The 21,720-nt window shown below is 54.3% G+C and overlaps 1 protein-coding gene across 4 annotated transcripts; it reads left to right on the top strand.

Moving 5' to 3' along the window:
* Positions 1–2,095: 2,095 nt before the first annotated feature.
* Positions 2,096–21,410, top strand: ARHGEF40 (Rho guanine nucleotide exchange factor 40). 4 transcript variants are annotated; one of them, XM_021674842.2, is made up of 24 exons: positions 2,096–2,115; positions 4,768–4,965; positions 5,649–6,900; positions 7,048–7,215; positions 7,362–7,482; positions 8,074–8,170; positions 8,277–8,357; positions 8,488–8,604; positions 9,872–9,967; positions 10,067–10,182; positions 10,577–10,703; positions 12,345–12,467; positions 12,558–12,701; positions 13,193–13,803; positions 13,940–14,174; positions 14,508–14,594; positions 15,195–15,410; positions 16,114–16,284; positions 17,079–17,256; positions 18,724–18,828; positions 19,043–19,186; positions 19,687–19,817; positions 20,562–20,608; positions 20,746–21,410. In XM_021674842.2, exons 1-23 carry the CDS (start codon positions 2,113–2,115, stop codon positions 20,601–20,603), a joined length of 4,563 nt encoding a protein of 1,520 aa, XP_021530517.2. In that variant the 5' UTR covers positions 2,096–2,112; the 3' UTR covers positions 20,604–20,608; positions 20,746–21,410. The 4 variants fall into 4 exon arrangements, with proteins under 4 accessions (XP_021530517.2, XP_012321455.2, XP_012321469.2 ...); XM_012466032.2 differs by having other exon boundaries at positions 7,039–7,215; XM_012466046.2 differs by lacking the exon at positions 19,043–19,186 and having other exon boundaries at positions 7,039–7,215.
* The last annotated feature ends 310 nt before the right edge of the window (positions 21,411–21,720 follow it).

Genomic DNA, 21,720 nt, shown 5'->3' with positions numbered 1-21,720 from the left:
AAAAAAAAAAAAGATCAACTCCCTTTTTCCAGGAGTTTGTGGACCCCACAGCCAGATTAATTTATATTACACTGCCTAAGGGTAGCAAGCCTTGGAATCCAGTGGACAACCTTGGACACTACCAAGCGTTCCCTAAACAATTTGCTGCCGTATAAGGAATGGAAGGCCTGGCGAGAAAAGGTTCAGACTCTCTCAACATCGAGAATGGATGAGCTGGGTTTGAGACAAGTGAATAAGGTTCATAAAACATCTTCTAAGAAAGTTTTCTAAACACTGGCCCCTGTAACCAGCCACTGGGCAGTATTTACTGAATGGACACCAGGGGGTAGCAAAATCTCACTCTACTAGCTCGCAGGCCCTCGTAATAAGGAAGCTGGAGAGTGTCGGTGACTCGAGGGTCGCATTGCCTGGTGTTAGAAAGAACTCCAACTCCACGGCTCTAACTGTGCGGGGAAGATGGTTGCTGGGGCTTGTTGCCTTAGGTTCTTTCTTGACTCTATGGAGTATAGGCCTCTTCCTGCCTCTAAGAAGGATGAACATTTGCTCTGTCCTTTTACAGGCTCAGCGGAGCGGAGAAAAAGGTGGAGGTTAGCGTCCAGAGGAGGTGAGAGAAGAGCACATTACCTGGGCGACGCCCCCGCCTCCCTTCTTGCTGTTCCAATCACTGCCTAGAGGCGCCGGCCTCTGAGGAACTGCGGGCGAGGCGGACGTTTTCTCCCGTCGCCCTCCAGCTGCAGGGGCACACACGTTCACGCTCCTCCGGGACTATTCGGCTTTCCCATCTCCCCTCCTCTCCTTTCCGTCCACCCTTTGGAAGGGCTCACGGAGCCGCGGGGCTTCCCGGCGCCTGCTCAGAAGCGGGGCGGGGCATCTCCCCGCCGTGCCTGTGCCTCCCCCGGACTCCTGGGAGACCCGTACCCAGCCTTCCTTTCCCATTCAGACACGGTGGGGAGACGCTCGGGGTTTGATGAGGGAGAGGGAATGAGGCTAGAACTTTCTTAACTAGCCCACCCCACTTTGTCCCCTGCGCCAGATACCCATCCCCATCGCCACGAGCCCTAGCGGCCCTGCGGGATTCTATAGCCACCGCACCAGAAGGAAGGCGCTGGCGTCCAGTACCCAGTCCTCGAAGTGGAGGCCTGGTGCCTTCCCTCTTCTAGCCGAATAGAGAGATAAGGGATGCGGAAGGGAAGAGCCAGGGAGGAGTGAACTCAGAAAATATCCGGCGAAATGCACGCCCCAACCTGAGCATCCCGATGCGGGAACCCTGCCCCCTCGGCCACGCTGTCCGCCACCATCCCGAGTCTTCCGCTGCTCCCTAACTCCCGCACACTCCCGCCTTCCCCAGGCAGCACAGAGGAGCCCATTGTCAGCCCAGAGGCTCGAGGCCCGAGGAGATGGAGGGAAAGGAGGAGGGCGGGCAGGCCCCTGTGGCGTTGGGGAATCCCCTGAGTTCCTGGCCCTCTGCGCTATGCTAGGCCGGCAGGGACCTGATGGTCTCTTTTGAGCCCCGGGTCCTGCCAAAGTCTAGAAGCCGATGGGAGAAAAGGGTCCCGAGCGAGTTAGAGACGGGAGGTTTTCCAGCCGTAGGAAGACCCCAGTTCTGAGCAGGGGAGCCCCAAGGGAATTCACGCACGCCCCAGCCTTTGGAGCGTCCCTTGCCGAGGCTAAACTGATCGCGCGGGGAGCGAGGCCGTGGCGGGAAAAGAGGGGCATCCTCGGCTGGGCCGGCCTCCGAGGGTCGGAGTCGGGGTTATCCGCTGGAGGGCGGGGCGGAGAAGAAAGAAGGTTGCGGGTGAATGGGACGGGTAGGCTGGGGACGCCCGGGTAGCTGCAGAGAGTCTCGGCGCGGGAGAGGGAGTCCCGGCAAGGGGTCCCGCGCCGAGGCGGGGGCGGGCGCTGAAGGGCGGGGCGGGGAGGGGCGGCCGTCTCGGCCCTCCCTGGCGGGGCCCCGCGGCCTGGAAGCCGGAGCGGGCCGAGCCGCCACCGCGGCCGGAGCTGTCCCTTAGCCAGACCCGGCGAGACGCGAGCGGCGGGAGGGAGGCGGTGGCGCGCCCGGCCCCGCCCGCCCGCCCGCCCGACCGAGCGTCGGACGCGGCCCGGCGCCGAGCCATGGTGAGTCCAGCGTCGCAGCCCCTGAGTCCCCTCGGCCTTCGCGCAGTCCGCTCCGGGCCCCCCGTCCCCAGCCTGGTGCCTCCCTAGCCTGCCTCGGACTGCTCAGCGCTCCCGGGACTCTCCTCCCTCCCATCCCCCCTTCTTCGATTTGTCTGTCGGTCCGTCTGCCCGACTGTTTAGCTCAGTCCCCACAGGGTATTGCCCTCACCCTTTCTTCCTCATCTCCTCCGCCTCCTCCCCCATACTCCCTCGGGTCTCTCCCCTAATCCGCACACCTCCCCCCTCCCCGCCCTTCTCTGTCCTGACCCGTGCCTTTCCTGGAGCTTCCCTCCCCCTCCTGGTCCCATCTCCTGACCCGCGAGAGACCCCTGCGGGTTGGTCCTGCAGTGGCCCTGGAAGAGGCCCGGCCCCTCGGGTCATGAGAACTGACCTGCCTGGAACCACCATTTTCCATCCCGGTCCCCAACCCGGTGAGGCAGGCCCACCCATCCGGCCCTGGGGGACTGGCCACAGCTGTGGCTGGGCCGGGGCCAGGGGCATGGCCAAAGAGGGAAATTCCCGCAAAGAAAAAGGGCTGCCTCGGGGTAGTTGGGGGTGCTTGGGGGGAGCTCACAGTACTAGGGGGCGTGACACTGCCAGAGCCGACCTGGAGTTTGCAGGGGAGGGAAGTGCCCCAGAGCTCTTGCTGCAGGGAACCAAAGGGCTGCCTCAGGGCACTCCTGCTGCAGAGGAGAGGGAGCTCGAGCCAGAGCTCCCTGTAGAAAGTAGGCGACCCTGGCAGCAGCAACTTGGGGCGCTGGAAGCAGGAGGGTACCGCTGAGAAGCCCACACCAACAGGAGTGAACACTGCCCTGGGAACTTTCACTCCAGAATAGTCTGAAGCACCACTGCGAGAGTGGGCACTGCCAGGGAGAGCACCCACTGCAAGGAGGGCGGGGGCATGGCCATGGGGGCGCTCGCTGCAGAGTGGAGGAGGGGGAGAGGCCTTGCCAGGGGGAGCTCACCGCAGGCAGAGGAGGAGGGGCAGGGGCAGGGGCACTACTGCGGCCGCCCCTGTACGGAGGGAAGGGCACCCTCTGGCAGGGAGGCTGGAGGAAAAAGAAAGAGGAACTGGGCCAGGGACAGCTGACTCAGTCTCTCTGGTCTCCTTTCTGGTCCCCGCCGGCAGGAGGCTGGGTCTCCGTGCTCCCGCCCGCCGCCTCCCTCTCCAGACCCCTCCTCCCCTCCTGCCGCTGCCGTTTCCTGTGGCTGAGACTCTCGCTCAGCCATGAGCTCACCGCCCCTAATGGGTTGCAGCTGCCTTGCTGCTCAAGCCCTAGCTCCCCACTCCAGGCCTTGGAGCAGACTGTCCTACTCTGCCTCACCCTCGCCCATCTCCACCTTCCCTCCACCCACGCGTACTGCCTCCGCCTGGTCCCGGGAACACTGGGGGGTCTGTCTGCTCGCCCACACACCTTGGGGCGGGGTCTGCGCGCTGACGCACTGAATGTCCCGTCTCTGCAGTGGTTGCCCTAACTTCACAGACGGTCGAGACAAACGGGCAACTCTGGATGGAGGAGCTGAGAGAAAAATAAGCTCTTTTGTCTTATGGCAGAGGCAAGACATGGGGGTAGGGCGGGTAGAGACCAAGGTATAGGCTGCATTGAGTATCCCCTTCCCCGTTTACAACAAAAAAGAAAAAAAAATCCAGTAAAAGGAACTTCAAAGACTGTCTTGAAAGAGAAGTTTGCAAAGGAAAAGCCCAAGGGATGGTTGATTAGGTTATGGGATGGAGAAAGATGTCTCATTAACTCACTTAGGGAGGGGGGTCTAGAGGATGAAGCAGGGCTGAGTCTTTCGAGACTCCTAGTGGAGGTTGGCAGAGAGGTCCCACTAGAATCAGAAAAGACCAGCTCGAAAGCATGCCATCAAGGCCTCCTCCTCCCTTCCCCACACGTTCCGTTCCTTTTGTGACTTTTTTTCTCTTTCAACTGCCCCCACCCAGTTTTTATAACCCAATCCCACATGCTCTAGGAATGGATGATTGCTTCAGAACCACTGTGGGAGAGGGAAGAGGCATGCTAGAAAGACCCAAGACAATCACAGACAGTCTTTGCATCCTCCTCTTCCCACCAAAGGACCATCTCTAGCATATAAATGACCATCTCTTTTTCACTAAATGGTCATCTCTAGGACATAATTGTGGGTGATGGCACCTCCACTTAAGATGGGGAGCTCTGGATGGTGGGTCTTATGAGAAGGGGTTTGCAGGATGACTGTGTGGAAATCTCCCTCACATCCTCTAGAGTTCTCAGCCATAAGCTCAGTCCCCTGCTAGCCCAGAAGCCTGTCTCTTCTCTCCTGGGAAAGATCTATGCCATCACCCCAACTCACAAGCACCCGGAACAGCCCTGATCAGAGGCATTCACAACAAATTCTCCCCGATCTCCAAAGCCAAGGTCTCAGAGCTTGAGTTTTGAGTGCCCTGCCAGGCTTGCGCACTCTGACCCAGCCCCACTCCCATTCTGGGCTCATTAGCCAGCATTTCCTGAGGGCCCACTTTTTTGCACACATTGTACAATGGGGACCTTGGGTAACACAGCCACCCCTAGACCAGTGCAACTCCCAAGGAGCCATGATTGGGTGATCTCTAGCCTGGTCCTATCTCTACAGGAGCCTGAACCAGTGGAGGACTGTGTGCAGAGCACTCTCGCCGCCCTGTATCCACCCTTTGAGGCAACAGCCCCCACCCTGTTGGGCCAGGTGTTCCAGGTGGTGGAGAGGACTTATCGGGAAGATGCACTGAGGTACACGCTGGACTTCCTGGTACCAGCCAAGCACCTGCTTGCCAAAGTCCAGCAGGAAGCCTGTGTGAGTGGCTGTGCATCACTATTCTGCCTTCCCCAAGATCCACTGCCACACTCTAGAGACTAGCCAGGCTAACTAATGCCCCCACTAACCTGGAGATACAGCCTCCCCTAATACTGATCTCCCCAGAGTCATTTAAGCCTCATTCTCTGACCTCCCACGAAGTTTAACCTTTATAGGCACTGACCATTCAGACACTAATGCACATACACACACATTCATCTTCCCCAAATATTGACCCCTAAGAAACACTAACCCCCAAGACCCTAACCCTCCGGACCCAATTCCAGACATTTTCTCCCCTCATGAATTTCTTAAGATACTAGCTCCCCTGTATATGACTCAACAGAGATCCTTCATTTCTACAGATATAAAGACTCTTAAGAGTCTTTAATTTCTCCAAGACAATGGCATCTGCTGACCATGTCTTGGTAATGATTCAGTTCTTGCCCTCCCACACATGGAACTAGCGTCCTAGAGAAGCTTCCTACCACCAGGAAACCAATCAGTCCCAATCCCTTCCTCTCTGCCACATGAATACCCCAAGATCTCTCCTCCTGCTCTCCTGAGAGTATAACTTTCCAGGCAAATGGCCAGTCCTGCCTCGGGTGGGTCCATTCTAACTGCCCTCTCCTGCTGGTTTCTTCAGCAGAGGCCTGAGTGCAGCCTCCCACCTCTCTCCCCAGGCCCAATACAGTGGATTCCTCTTCTTCCATGAGGGGTGGCCACTCTGCCTGCATGAACAGGTAGTGGTGCAGCTAGCAGCCCTACCCTGGCAGCTGCTGCGCCCGGGAGACTTCTATCTGCAAGTGGTACCCTCAGCCGCCCAAGCACCACGACTAGCACTCAAGTGTCTGGCCCCTGGGGGTGGGCGGGTACAGGAGATTCCTGTGCCCAGTGAGGCCTGTGCCTACCTATTCACACCTGAGTGGCTACAAGGCATCAACAAGGACCGGCCAACGGGTCGCCTCAGTACCTGCCTACTGTCTGCACCCTCTGGGATTCAGCGGCTGCCCTGGGCTGAGCTCATCTGCCCACGATTTGTGCACAAAGAGGGCCTCATGGTTGGACATCAGCCAAGTACACTGCCCCCAGAACTGCCCTCTGGACCTCCAGGGCTTCCCAGCCCTCCACTTCCTGAGGAGGCGCTGGGCACCCGGAGCCCTGGGGATGGGCACAATGCCCCTGTGGAAGGACCTGAGGGTGAGTACGTGGAGCTGTTAGAGGTGACGCTGCCCGTGAGGGGAAGCCCAACAGATGCTGAAGGCTCCCCGGGCCTCTCCAGAGTCCGGACGGTACCCACTCGCAAGGGTGCTGGAGGGAAAGGCCGCCACCGGAGACACCGGGCGTGGATGCACCAGAAGGGCCTGGGACCTCGGGACCAGGATGGAGCACGCCCACCTGGCGAGGGGAGCAGCACCGGAGCCTCCCCTGGGTCTCCCCAAGGAGCTGAGGCTGTCCCAGAGGCAGTAGTCTTGGAGGTGTCTGAGGCCCCAGCAGAGGCCTTGGGAGAAGCTTCTAAATCTTGCCCCCTGAGGCCAGGGGAGCTTAGAGGAGGAGGAGGAGGAGGCCAAGGGACTGAAGGACCACCTGGTACCCCTCGGAGAACAGGCAAAGGAAACAGAAGAAAGAAGCGAGCTGCAGGCAGAGGGGCTCTAAGCCGAGGAGGGGACAGTGCCCCACTGAGCTCTGGGGACAAGGAAGAGGCCAGCCACCAAGAAGCCCTTGGCAATGTGCCCTCACCAAGTGAGCACAAGCTTCCAGAATGCAGCCTGGTTAAGGAGGAATATGAAGGTGCAGGGAAGCCAGAATCTGAGTCAAAAGAGGAGCTCAAACCAGCAGATAAAAAAGAGCCTCAGCCCCCAGAAGCCTGTGGGCCAACAGAAGAGGAGGCCAGAGAGAGAGAGCAGCAGGGGCCAGGTCTGCTGTGTATGGCAGGTGAGATGACACTGAGTCCCATGGGGCAAGGGCCAAAGCAGGTCAGGCCTAGAGGAGGGAGCAGGAGGAGGAGCAGGGTTAGGCTGGGAGCAGAACAACCAGAACCATCTTAACTTCCGTCCCATTTTTCTGTCTGAGTCTGTGCAGGACACACAGACCCCAAAGGCCTCCTGTCTGACCCTCCAACATCTCCGCTGGAGACCGCGCAGGGAGGAAAAGGGGACAGCACTCCGGAAGAGGGCCTTCCAGTCTCCATCTCTGATGATGCTGATGTAGCTTGGGACTTGATGGCATCTGGATTCCTCATCCTGACCGGTCAGTGGGCATCAGTGGGTGAAGGGAAAAAGGATTGGGGAAAGAGAAGCAATTGGGTGGGCTTGGGGGCTGGGGGAGGCAGGGCGGAAGGGAGGTAGGCGTGGACTGCTCCCAGCCAGGACAGCCTGGCCATTTTGTGTCTTCAGGAGGGGTGGACCAGAGTGGGCGAGCTCTGCTGACCATTACCCCACGGTGCCCTCCTGAGGAGCCCCCACCCTCCCGAGACACGCTGAGCACTACTCTTCATTACCTCCACTCATTGCTCAGGTAACCGAGGCCCAGTCCTGGCACCCTGGACACTAACCTCCTGATTCATAAGGCCCCTCACCTCCTTCTCAGGACACTGTCCTTCTGACTGCTAAGGACACCTGCTTCTTCAACCTTCAGATTTCAAGTCATTGCCCTCTGGCCTTACTGATCCCAGCCTCCAGCTTCATATCTTCATTGATCCTCAATAGCAACACTGTTGACTTTCACTCTCCTCCACTACTACCTGGATCATCAGGACATTGGTTCACTTATTCAACAAATATTTATTGAGCACTGAGTTCCTGTTAGGCACCATACTACAGACTGACATTGAATTCATACCATTCCGGAACAGAATTCCTAACTTTCCAGACCTTAATCCCTTGACCTAGTAGCCATATGAATATAGACTCCCAACTGCTAGGTCACTTCTTCTTGTACACACATCCCAGAATTTGGCCCTTTGCCCATTTCTTCCCAAATGTACCAGCTACTAATTTCTCCTGAGGACTATTAACTGAAAACAGACCCTGTATATCTGCCTTGCCTTATCTGCTATTCCCCAAAACACACACACAGCAGCGTCCTTGGCTCTTCCTGCCCCCACAGGCCTGATCTACAGATACTGGGGCTGTCCATCCTGCTGGACCTTCGCCAGGCACCTCCACTGCCTCCAGCACTCCTTCCTGTCTTGAGCCAACTTCAGGTAACCACACTTTGAACAGGCAGTTCCCCTAGATCCTAACTCTTCACTAGTGGCCAGTCCAGGACACCCAGTTGCCCAGTTTAGGGTTTTTCTTCTCTGCCCTTAGGACTCAGGAGATCCTCCCCTCATTCAGCGACTGCTGATTCTCACTCATGATGACCCTCCAACTGAACTCTGTGGATTTCAGGTTTGAGCCCTTCATTCCCACCTAGTTTCCCATCAGTAGTGGAGAGAGGAGAAAAGGCTGGCTGGAGCCCCAGGCTGGTTTCTGAGTCCTTGGGTGCCCAGGAAGAAACCCCCTGCCTTACCCTCTACAGGATGCTGAGGTGCTGTCAGAGAACGATCTGAAAAGAGTGGCCAAGCCAGAGGAGCTGCAGTGGGAATTAGGAGGTCACAGGGACCCCTCTCCCAGTCACTGGGTAGAGGTACACCAGGTAAGCTTCCCCTCTACCACCTAGCATGCTGGGAGCCATGAATGACCCAGCTGAAGACATTCTAGGAAAGATGCCAGATCAAGGACATACCACGGGGTTGCAAAAAAGTGGTTTCCATTCCATTCCATTCAACAAGTATTTATGGATTCCAAATCATGAGGAAAATATGTGCACTGTGCCATGGTCTACTGGGGAGATGGGAGGAGTATGTTAAACAAATTATTATTATTTTTTTTAGATAGTCTCACTCTGTTGCCCAGGCTGGAGTGCATGTTATTGTGTAGCCTCGACCCCCCGAGCTAAAGCAATCCTCCCACATCAACCTCCTGAGTAGCTGGGGCTACAGGCACATGCCACCACACCCAGCTAATTTTTGTATTTTTTGAAGAGACAGGGTTTTACTATGTTGCCCAGGCTGATCTCAAACACCTGGACTTAAGTGATCTGCCCGCCTGAGCCTCCCAAAGTGCTAAGATTACAGGCGTGAGCTACTATACCCAGCCAAATATATTCTTAATATGACATTAAGTAGTCATTTGCTTTGGTGGGAGATAAAACATGAAACAAGTAGAGTGCAAGATAGTGTCATTGGGTTTCTGGAAAGCACTGAGAGTCAAAAGGCTGGTTCTTGTTCCAAATTACTTTACCTCACTTGCAGAAATAGTGCCCTTTCTGTACCTGCTCCTTGCACCAACATCCAGCCCTCAGGATCCTCATCAGCGAAGTGTAGCAATTATAGTATAATTGCTAAAGGTCCTTCCAGCACTTATGTGATTCTATGAATATAAGTGCTGTGAGTATTCAAGAAGAGAGAAATAAACATGATCTGAGCTGAATACAAAAGAGGGGGTCTGTAGATGGTCTCTAAGCTTCCCCATTAGTGTCAAAGGGGAAGTAGACATGAATAGGTGGGGGTAGACAAGAGAGAGGGGGTTTGACAGGGTGAAGCCCCACTGAAGACAGAGGGAAAGGAAGGTCACAGTTACCAAGCTGTACAATGTGCCAGGATCATACTACTTGCTGAGCTGGCATCATCTCCTTAAAAATCACAGAAGCCTGGTTTATCCTGACTTTACAGTTGAGGAACTGAAGTTCAGGAAGGTTTCTGGACCTGCCCAGCATCATACACCATAGTAAGCAACAAACTCAAGAACTGAATTCAGCATTGCCTCCATAAAAGTCTCTGGGGCTACCTCACCCCAACCCTAGGGCTTAGGTTCCTTCTTAAACTCTGATCCTCAACTCCGTCCCTGCATGTGGGTTTCAGGAAGTGGTAAGGCTATGCCACCTGTGCCAAGGTGTGCTGGGCTCGGTACGGCAGGCCATTGAGGAGCTGGAGGGAGCAGCAGAGCCAGAGGGAGAGGTATGAAATGAAATGGGACAGCGGGGGATGGGATTGGGATGGGGCTGGGGTAGATACGCTCTGGTGGAACCCCAACTGGCAACTGCTCCCTATCCCCAGGAGGCAGTGGGAATGCCCAAGCCCCTGCAGAAGGTGCTGGCAGATCCCCGGCTGACGGCACTACAGAGGGATGGGGGGGCCATCCTGATGAGGCTGCGCTCCACTCACAGCAGCAAGTATGAGGGATGGGTGTGTGGAGGCAGGTGGAAGTGGGAGGTGGAGACACAGCCAACGACTGCCAACAAACCTTAGCTGCCAGACCATTCTTACTGTGCATGTATCTGGGCAAGATACCATGCTTTTACACTTGCTATCTCATAACCCTCACAACATCCTTCTGTGCCATTTACCATTACAAATGAGGATTTGGAGGATCAGAAGTGTTAACTGTCTTGGCCAGCATCAGTCAGTAAAGAGTCAGGATTCAAACCGAAGCAGTGGGGTCCAGCCCGTGCTTTTGATCCATGCCGCTATGCAACCTCTCATGTTTGCATCCCTTGGAGGGTTGGGAGGGCAGAATGGAGGGGCCCAACAAGGGCAGTGAGTCATTCTTCCCCGCTCCTTCCCCAGGCTGGAGGGCCAAGGCCCAGCCGCGCTGTATCAGGAAGTCGACGAGGCCATTCACCAGCTCGTACGCCTCTCCAACCTGCACGTGCAGCAGCAAGAGCAGCGGCAGTGCCTGCGGCGACTCCAGCAGGTGAGCCAGAACCCCCACGTCCCTCTTACTCAGCCTGGGAGCATGGCCCCCAGCACCTTTCCCGCTGGTGTTTATAGTTGATGATGTTCTCCTGTCCTGGCTTGGTTGAATGTCCCTCCCTCTCTCCTCACCTCTGTTGGAGCTTGGTCATGGAAAGTGTGAGATTCAGCAAGAGGGTGGGAGTATCGTAGCACCAGTAAAGAAAAGAAGCCAGAGCTCCCCGTCCCCTCTGTATATCATGCTTGATTGAAGATGCTGAGAGATTGTGAGAGATGCTCAGGTGCCGTAGGGGATTCTGAAAAGAGCTGATTGACTCTGGAGTGCCTACCTCCTTGGCTGAAAAATAATAAATGTCTATTGATACCAGGTCATTAGTTACACTGCCACACAGGCACCCTTAACTCCTTATGCAATATCATCCCTCAGACGTGAGGCTGGAAATGTCCCACCTCCCTCCGCCTTGGAAGGAGAGAGCAAATACAGGCCTCTTTGTGGGGAAGATTCAGGAATAAGGCTGGCTTCTTTGAACCTTGATTCTTCTCTCCTGAGGTTAAGAGCCTCATACAGATTTGCTCTCACCCTACCATGTGGGGTAGAGGGGGCTTTGAAATCTGATTGTTCCTTCTTATCCCCGAGCATGGTGAGTGAACACTTCATGGACTTGCATGTGGGCATCAGGGGAAAGGTCATCTCAGGGCCAGTGCTAAAGCCGGGGCCAAGACTTTCTGTTTCCTAGGATTCCTTCATATTGGATTCCTCTAAGCCAATATCCTAGAGGTGGGTTGCATCTCCTCCCATTTGCTTACTTGCTTATTAGCTGTTTCCCCAACTGTTTAAAAATGAGATTTGGAGTCTAAAGTGCTCAGCTTGAGTTCTAGTTCTGCCCTATGTAAGATGTTGGACAAGTCATGAAGCCTCTCTGAGTTCCCAAGTCCTCATCTGTAGAATGGGGATGATAACAATTTGCTGACAAGGTGGTTAGAAAGATCAGATGAGTTTAGCAAAGGACTATAAAAGTGGTTGTTATTATTGGCACTGGCTATTACAAACAGTCTCAGACTTCTCATCCTCAGGCTGTCCCACCCCCAGCTTCCAGCCTTTCTTCAGAGGAAAACATTACCATCCCTTTTTGGTCAAACATCTCAGAACCAGCATCAGAGTTCTTATGGCCCATAATAGGCAACTAAAGCCAGACACACACACACACAAACACACCCCTCCACACACACACCGCTTCTGTGCTGTTCCTCCAGGCCTGGTCCCTGGGACCCTTGCCCACCAGTTGCCAAGGCTTAGTGAAGGGCCTCAGTCATCCATAGGACCCTCATCCTCCCTTTGGTTCACTCCAGTTTGATGTACTTCACCCTCAGGCATAGCCCTGAAACTTTGACTCGCCTCCCTCAGTACTTCCCATCAGCCCAGCTTCCCTCTCATCTGGCACGTTACTAAAGATTTCTTACTCGGTTTCTCAGTTGACCCTTGTGGAAGCTATTACTATTCACTGTTGTCACATGTTGCAGATGAGATGCAATAGTTTGCTCAAGGTTCTACAGATTGGGGTGGTGGGGACGACTCTGGATCTCAGCCCTTCCTTGCCTTTCCACTCCATGGCCGCATGCCCTCCCACCCCATCTGCCTCAGGTATTGCAGTGGCTCTCGGGCCCAGGGGAGGAGCAGCTGGCGAGCTTTACCATGCCCGGGGATACCCTGTCTGCCCTGCAGGAGACAGAGCTTCGATTCCGGGCCTTCAGCGCTGAGGTCCAGGTGAGAAAGGGCAGGAGGGCAGGTGAGAAGAGGCAGGCGGAGACTACCTGGGAGTGAGGACCAGGTATGAGCACAGCCTCCCTTCTCCAGGAGCGCCTGGCCCAGGCACGGGAGGCCCTGGCTCTGGAGGAGAATGCCACCTCCCAGAAGGTGCTGGATATCTTTGAACAGAGGCTGGAGCAGGTTGAGAGTGGCCTCCACCGGGCCCTGCGGCTACAGCGCTTCTTCCAGCAGGTGCATGCAGAGTCTTTTCCTTCTGTGCCCACCATTTCCATTTATCTACTTCCCCTCTGCCTGGAGAGGCTAATCAAGCTGTGAAAAGCAGAGGCTGAGGAGCCCATCTCCTTGGTTTTGACTCTTAGCTCTGCCACCTCCTTGCTGAATGACCTGGGACAAGATACTAAACCTGACTGTGCATCCATAGATCTGGCCCACAGGACTGCTGTGGGGATTACATGAGGCAATATATAAAAGCACTTAGCACAGAGCCTGCCACTCATATACTTCGTATAAGTACTGGCTATTCTTTTATATAGGCTCCTCCATCTCCATACCAACTCCGAGTGACATGGTTAGGCAGTGATGTTGGAACAGTGAGAAAACAGGGAGGGCGATGGGCACAGGGAAGCCACAGGCAAGAGGACACGGGCTCTTCTTGGGAATCCTTTGGGAGCAGCACAGACCTTACCCTTTCTCTCCCATCCCCAACCCCTTTGACTTTGTAGGCACACGAATGGGTGGATGAGGGTTTTGCTCGGCTGGCAGGAGCTGGGCCGGGTCGGGAGGCCGTGCTGGCTGCATTGGCCCTGCGGCGGGCCCCAGAGCCCAGTGCTGGCACCTTCCAGGAGATGCGGGCCCTGGCCCTGGACCTGGGCAGCCCAGCAGCCCTTCGAGAATGGGGCCGCTGCCGGGCACGCTGCCAAGAGCTGGAGAGGAGGATTCAGCAACACCTGGGAGAGGAGGCGAGCCCGCAGGGGTACCGGCGATGGCGAGCAGACAGTGCCAGCAGCGCAGGGGCCCAGTGGGGCCCCCACAGCCCCTCACCCAGCCTCAGCTCCTTGCTGCTCCCCAGCAGTCCTGGGCCACGGGCAGCCCCATCCCATTGCTCCCTGGCCCCATGTGGAGAGGACTATGAGGAGGAGGGCCCTGAGCTGGCTCCAGAAGCAGAGGGCAGGCCCCCACGGGCTGTGCTGATCCGAGGCCTGGAGGTCACCAGCACTGAGGTGGTAGACAGGACGTGCTCACCTCGGGAACATGTGCTGTTGGGCCGGGCCGGGGGGCCAGACGGACCCTGGGGAGTAGGCACCCCCCGGATGGAGCGCAAGCGAAGCATCAGGTGAGATCCCAGCCCAACTGGTGCCCAAGAGGCAGACTCAACTGCCCAGTAGGAAAAGAAGATGACATTGTCGAGGGTAGTGGCCCCTCCCATGCCCCAGATGACACCTCCTCTGCCACTCCTCTTGTGCCTGCAGTGCCCAGCAGCGTCTGGTGTCTGAGCTGATTGCCTGTGAACAAGATTACGTGGCCACCTTAAGTGAGCCAGTACCACTCCCTGGGCCTGAGCTGACTCCTGAACTTCGAGGCACCTGGGCTGCCACCCTGAGTGCCCGGGAAAGGCTTCGCAGCTTCCACCGGACACATTTTCTGCGGGAGCTTCAGGGCTGCGCCACCCACCCCCTGCGCATTGGGGCCTGCTTCCTTCGCCACGTGAGTGATCTCCTCAACTTCTTCCAAGTGCTGTGCCATCTCTGCTCCAGCCTCATCCATCTGTCCCTCCTTCTCAGTACCCACTGCCCTCACGACTCTGGGGCCCAGCCCTGTTTTGTGGGCACCTCTGCCTCTACCAGCTCTGTGTCCCTCCTCTCAAGGGCTGCTGGGACTATACTCTCTCCACAGGGAGCCCTTCACTCCCTGGCAGGCTGAGTACTCCCTGGTGACTCATCCCTCCTTTGGGATACAGAGAGGATGGAGAGGGGGAAGGGAGAGCTTTGTCTGCAGGGGCCTAACCAGGGACGCATTGTCTGTTCTTTACTGGCGCAGGGGGACCAGTTCAGCCTTTACGCCCAGTACGTGAAGCACCAGCACAAACTGGAGAATGGTCTGGCTGCGCTCAGCCCCTCCACCAAGGTAACCCTTTCTCCAACCTTCAGAAGAAAAGAGGAGGGCCAGGAAGACCTAAAAACCCACCCAACAAAATCCTTCAGAGAAAAAAAAAAAGCTTTCCTGGACGTGCCCAGGAACATCACCTACCAATCATCTCCTAGAATTACCAAGCGTGGGGCAAGCAGTGGACTGGTGAGGCTGGGTTCCTATCCCACCTACCTGAGGGACTAGGCAGGACTCCTGATTCCTCTGGGCCTCTATTTCCACATCTGGTAAATGGGGGCATTAGTCACTATAGTCAGCTCACAGGGAGGCTCTGAGTATCAGAAAAGCTCACATCAAAAGATATACAAGTGACTTTAAAAGTTCAAAGCTAGAGAGTACAGATGATTACTATTTTAATTCTTCTTCCATTTCCCTTCAAGATATAGATGATGTTTGCTGGCCTACAGGCCTGCACCTGCTTTCTTTCCAGGGAAAAGGGTTTTTGCCTTACTTTAGGGAGCATCTGGGCTTCATATATACCCAAAAGCCTAGCGTATCACCCATCCACCCCCCAACCCCTGAGCTTGGCCCCCAGAGGCTCCAGCCCTCCCCTCATACCCGTCTGTGTCCTCAACCTAGGGATCCATGGAGGCTGGCCCTTACCTGCCCCGAGCCCTGCAGCAGCCCCTGGAACAGCTGGCTCGGTATGGGCGGCTCCTGGAGGAGCTCCTGAGAGAAGCTGGGCCTGAGCTGAGTTCTGAGCGCCAGGCCCTTGGGGCTGCTGTGCAGCTGCTCCGGGAACAAGAGGCCCGTGGCAGAGACCTGCTGGCCGTGGAGGCGGTGCGTGGCTGTGAGGTGAGGCCCTGGCTCCAGTCACTCCCGCTCAAACTGCCCAGCCCTGGCTTCAGAAGCCATGTAGGTTGGTGACAGGAGAACCAGGCACCAGGTCAGAGGGCCCAGGCTCTAATTTCTAACCAGCTGGGTGGCCTTGATTGAGTCACTGAACTTCACTGGGCCTCGTTTTTCTCATTCATAAATAAAGATGCTATGTCCTCCCAATACCCCATGTTCCTACATCCACCTTGTACTCTCCCGTTCCTTTCCTAATTGTTATCTTTCCCCATCTACGCTATACTTTCTCCTGCATCTCAACACCCAACACATACCTTATTCTCCTCTACCTAGTCTTTTTCCAGCCCTGAGGTTCCAGAACATGTTGGAATCCTGTATACTCCTCTGGAATAGGCCCTATTTCCCTTTCAGTTCTTTGCTGATTCTCTTCCTGGATCCCCAGCTTGCAAAGGCTTCCCCACAGGAGGTTGTAAACCCTGCTGTGCAATGCACCTTCCCATCTTCAGAGACAGGGCTGTGCTGCTCGGCCAGGTGTGCTGTGCATGGCGACCAGTGGATGGACTGTAGGCTGAGGGCTTCCCTGGCTTCCTGACTCTGCCTGCGAACCAATGCATTAGGCCTCTTGCCCTATAAATCTATTTTTGCTCCATGTGAAATACAAACAAAGGACCCCTGGGCCAACCACTTTTCCTTTTCCTTTCTCCAGATAGATCTGAAGGAGCAGGGACAGCTCTTGCATCGGGACCCCTTCACTATCATCTGTGGCCGAAAAAAGTGCCTTCGCCATGTCTTTCTCTTTGAGCATCTCCTCCTGTTCAGCAAGCTCAAGGGCCCTGAAGGGGGGTCAGAGATGTTTGTTTACAAGCAGGCCTTTAAGGTACAATTCCTGGAGTGGGTGGTGGAGGTGACAGGAAATCATTCTCTTCTTGAGAACTCAGGATGTTCTGGAAATTCAACCCCAACACAGGTTTAGAATCTGCATCATCTAGAATAGGCTTTGGCTTGTAATTGACCGTTGAGTTAGGGTGTCAGGGGATGTTAGAAGTCCCTGTCATTGGTCTACCTCATGAGGTTTTCCTTATCATTCATGAAGGAGACTTAGGAGACATTCCAAACCAGATTGGAAGAGGAACTTTCCCACTAAGGATACACATGCTTTTGGAATTAGGGATGGTTGCTAGGGCATGAGGAGAAAGCACACTATACTTTGACTAAAGAATCCAAGAAGAGGGAAGCCTTGCTTTAGGGAAACAGCCTTGATATCCAGATAAACATTTATAGCAACGTGTCGTCCGGGATCAGGCAGTGTGGGATGGATTCTAAGGTTTCTAGACTTTGTACCCTTCGCACTAGTTCCAGCTCTTCAGCAGGGAGTATCGCATAGAAGGAAAGGCCTGGCTTTGGAATAACATAGACGCTGGGTCCCATTCCGACTTTAATAAGCTGTGAGAAGACTTTGTGCAAGTTGCTTCATGTTTCTGGGTCTCGTTTCCCTTCCGTAAATTATGGTTGTTACAAAGACTAAATGTAGAGCCCTCAGCACATTATAGGGGTTGAGCAAACGTTTACTGCACATCTATTAGATGCCAGGCGAAGCCCAGTGCTTGCCTTGTGGGGCCACCTAGCCAAGACTCGCTCTGTCCTCACCCGCTGCCCTCTGCTCATCCTCAGACTGCTGACATGGGGCTGACAGAAAACATCGGGGACAGCGGACTCTGCTTTGAGTTGTGGTTTCGGCGGCGGCGTGCACGAGAGGCATACACTCTGCAGGCAACCTCACCGGAGATCAAACTCAAGTGGACAAGTTCTATTGCCCAGCTGCTGTGGAGACAGGCAGCCCACAACAAGGGTACTGGAGAGCTGAGGGAGAGGGTGCTCGGAGTCAGGGTTATAGCAGGAAGTTTTCTGGAGAGTGTGCAGACTGCTTGGGAAAACAGTGAATAGGGTGAAGAAAAAATGGTTTACAATAAGATTCAAGATCTGGCTTGAGAGAGATTACTGAGGTAGAAATGAGCCTAAGATACACCAAAAAGAAAGAGAAAGCTGGCAAATTTCAGGAAAGCAAGAGCAAGTAGGGGCTGGGTGCAGCAGTGGCTTAGGCCTGTAATCCCAGCACATTTTGGGAGGCCAAGGTGGGAGGATTGCTTGAGGCCAGGAGTTCAAGAACAGCCTGTGCACATAGTGAGACCCCATTTCTACAAAAAATTTTAAAATCAACTGGGCATGGTGGTGTGTGCCTATACTCCTAGCTATTTGAGAGGTAAGGTAGGAGGATCACTTGAGTCCAAATGTTCAAGGCTACAGTGGGCTGTGATGGTGCCACTGTACTTGAGCCTGGATGAAACAGCAGACTCTGCTTCAGGTTGTGGTTTCGGCAGCAGTGTGCACAGGAGGCATGGCCTGGGTGACAGAGCAAGACCCTGTCTTTAAAGAATTTTTTTTTTTTTAATTTTTGGCTGGGAGTGGTGGCTCATGCCTGTAATCCCAGCACTTTGGGAGGCCGAGATAGGCGGATCACCTGAGGTTGTGAGTTCGAGACCAGCCTGATCAACATGGAGAAACCCCATCTCTACTAAAAACACAAAAATTAGCCTGGCATAGTGGCGGGCCCCTGTAATCTCAGCTACTCCAGAGGCTGAGGCAGGAGAATCGCTTGAACCTGGGAGGCGGACGTTGCAGTAAGCCGAGATCTCACCATTGTCCTCCAGCCTGGGTGACAGAAAATCATAATAATAATAACATAAAAATAATATTAATAATAATAACAAAGCAAATGGCTTGGAAAAGAAGGCGAGAAACTGCTCACTTGGATTTAAGAACTGCTGCTACTTGCTGTGTGACCTGGACTAGTTTTTTGTTTGTTAGTTTTGTTTTTAGTTTTTGTTTTTTTGCTGGGTTTCACCTTGGTTTTAATTTTCTGAACTTCATTCCACTCATCTGAAAATGAAATAGTGTAACAGGAATGATTAAGTAAGGTGAGCTATATGGAAGCACCTTGTAAACTGTAAAGGTATGTAAAAATGTGAGTTTTTGTTTGCTCTTAACACCCAAGATGCAGAGTAGAAATCAGGTGGCTAGATGCCAAATGGGCAAGATGCAACATACTTGGGAGAAGAGCCAGATATCTGAGAGGAAGTCATACCATCATCGCCATCCATGTCGTGGTAGTCAACAGAAGGAGTAACAAGACACACCAGAGGAATGAGAGGGAGGAATGAGGGTTAGGAAGGAGAAAAGAAAAAAGAGTCAACTGTGACATGCTAGAGCTAGAGGGAGGGGCAGGAAGACGTTGGTAACAAGTGTCCCTGTTCCCCAGAGCTCCGAGTGCAGCAGATGGTCTCCATGGGCATTGGGAATAAACCCTTCCTGGACATCAAAGCCCTTGGGGAGCGGACGCTGAGTGCCCTGCTCACTGGAAGAGGTGAGGGCCAGGGTGCTGGGGGGTGGCCCCCAGGAGTGAAGACCTTGACAATGAGGATACAAAGGGGAGGTGTGGTGGAAAGTCAGGAAGGGCATCTCGTCCCCAAATCGGTGGGACTGACTGGGAGGCCCTCTATGAGACTGAGGGTCATTCCAGGGAGCCAAGTGGGGTTTCCCACACCAGCACCCCACCCCCAACTCCCCACTCTCTGCAGCCGCCCGCACTCGGGCCTCCGTGGCCGTGTCATCCTTTGAGCATGCCGGCCCCTCCCTTCCCGGCCTTTCGCCGGGAGCCTGCTCCCTGCCTGCCCGCGTCGAGGAGGAGGCCTGGGATCTGGACGTCAAGCAAATTTCCCTGGGTGAGGCACCTCTCAAGGGGTGGCTCCCAACAGCTCGGTCATGGTGGTGATGTTCAGGCTGCTTGCTGCTGAGCAATTCCTTTCTCTAGCCAAGTAGCCCAGTTGCCATGACAACTATGTACAGCTTCCCCACTGCTAAAAGAGCCTTCTGGTTGCTAGGGTGATGCTTACAACAGCCTGTTGCTAAGAAGCACTTCCTCTGTACCTCTCTCTCTAGCTCTCCTTGGGTTTCTATGGAAACTGCCTCAGCTTCCTGTTGTACCCTCCTGGTTCACCACGGCAATCCTTATAGTTTCCTGTCGCTTCTTCCCTGGTTGCTCTAATGATGCTGCTGACAATTTCCTGCCTCTTGGTAGGGGGTTCCCTTGCAACTGGATCGCTATGGTGACTCACAGCTTCCTGTTGCTATGGAGCTTTTTCTTCCTTGATGGAGCAGCTTGATTGCTTAAGGTAATCTGGAGGGATTCTATACTCTGCTCTCACCCTAGCTTCCCCTTCAGCCCCAGAAACACTTGACTCTTCTGGAGATGTATCCCCAGGACCAAGAAACAGCCCCAGCCTGCAACCCCCCCACCCTGGGAGCAGCACTCCCACCCTGGCCAGTGGAGGGATCTTAGGGCTATCCCGGCAGGTAAGTTCCTACAGTGAGGCTGGGAATGGGGTGATCTCTTTGGTGGCTTTCTGGGTGGGCTTTTCTGATCATTCAATCCCAGGGCGGGGAGGGGGGCAGGGGGAAGTGAACTTGTGCTCCCAGCTGAGGCTACAGACTGGATTTGTTATCTTGTCTACCTTTTTCCTCTTCCCGGGACCTGGCTAAGAGGCACCAAGGTCATAGGTTAAGAGGAATCTTGAACAAGGAGTATAGTGCTGGAGTGGATGGAAAGGGGAGAATGCCAATGGCCTGGCTTGGACTTGGGTTAAAATAGCAAAACTCATGCCAGGTGAGGTTGCTCATACCTGTAATGTCAGACTTTCAGAGGTTGAGGCGGGAGGATCACTTGAGCCTAGGAGTTCAAGACCAGCCTGGGCAATGTAGTGAGATCCCGTCTCTAAAAAATTATAATAATAATAATAATTTTTTTAATTAGCTGGACTTTTGAGGGGTGCACACCTATAGTCCCAGCTACTTGGGAGGCTGAAGCAGGAGGATCTCTTGATCCAGAAGCTGAGACTTCAGTGAGCTGTTTGTGCCACCCACACTCCAGTGTGGGTGACAGCGATCCCCTGTCTCTGAAAAAAAAAAAGTAAACAGCAAAATTCAAGGACTCTGGGGAGGAAAGAGAGTAAATTGACAGGCTTGGGGGAGGGATGGAGGGAGGAAAAAAGAGAAACAGGAAATATGTCCCTAAATTAACTGTAGTTTCTCTCCCCCCAGAGTCATGCTCGAGCCCTGAGTGACCCCACCACGCCTCTGTGACCTGGGTGAGTCAGCATCCCTAATTTCTACCACAGCCAACACTCCTTCCCTCTTGCATGTACCTTTCTTCCTCTCCCCGGCTACGTGGGAGTCAGCTTCTTCCCTCTCCCAACTCATCTCCCTCTTCTCTCCTGGCTTCTAGAGAAGATCCAGAACTTGCCTGCAGCTTCTCCTCTCAGCACACTTTGGGCTGGGATGGCAGTGGGGCATAATGGAGCACTGGGTGATCACTGAATTTCTTCCCTCTGCTTCCTGGACACAGAGGAGGTCTAAGGACCAGAGCATTACCCTGCCACCACTCTCTCTAGTCTCCCTAGCTTGGTGCCTTCTCCTGCAGGAGCCAGAGCAGCCACATTGCTTGCCTTCATACCCTGGAGGTGGGGAAGTTACCCCTCTTCTGGTGCTTTCCCATCCTGGGCCACTGAATCCAGGACATCACTCCCATGCCAGCCCTCCCTGGCAGCCCGTGTTCTCCTCTTTTCTCACCCCCTGACTTTCCCTGAGAAGAATCATCTCTGCCAGGTCAACTGGAGTTCCTGGTGACTCCATTCTGAGATGCCACAGGAAATGGAGCTATGCAAACAATAATAGGAGGGTGTGACAGGGGAACTGTAGACTTTATATATGTAATTACTATTATAATACTATTGTTATATTAAATGTATTTACACATACTTTGCCTCCAAGGAGCTAGAGTAGTCCTCTGGATTAAGGTGATAAATAACTTGAGCACTTTCCCTCATCCAGCCCTTAACTAGAACACAGAAAATAAAACCAAGACGGGAAGGCCCCCTCTACCCCTCCCAGGCCCAGAGCTGACTGTGTATGAGCCTGGGAGAATGCGCCTCCTCCACAGTGGCTCCCAGAGGGTCCACACACTCTCTGAAGCTCCTTCTTCCACATTACACCTACTCCTTGAGGCTGAACTGGTTGTAGACAAACTGGAATCCAGCTCAGTCCAGCAGTTCTCAAAATGAGGTCCTCAGGCCACAGTGGATGAGAACCTACTTGGCTACTTGTTGAATGCTAATTCTTGGACCCCACCAGAGCTGCTGCACCGAAACCTGGGGGGTAAACCCAATATTCTGCATTTCTTATCAAACTCTTTGGGTGATAA

This window comes from Aotus nancymaae, unplaced genomic scaffold (assembly GCF_030222135.1).
Source record: "Aotus nancymaae isolate 86718 unplaced genomic scaffold, 86718_ANA_hifiasm-v0.15.2.pri h1tg000011l, whole genome shotgun sequence".
NCBI classification, from domain to species: Eukaryota; Metazoa; Chordata; class Mammalia; order Primates; family Aotidae; genus Aotus; species Aotus nancymaae.
The sequence above is the reverse complement of the archived record's forward strand: the minus strand, read 5'-3'. Positions and strand labels throughout refer to the sequence as shown.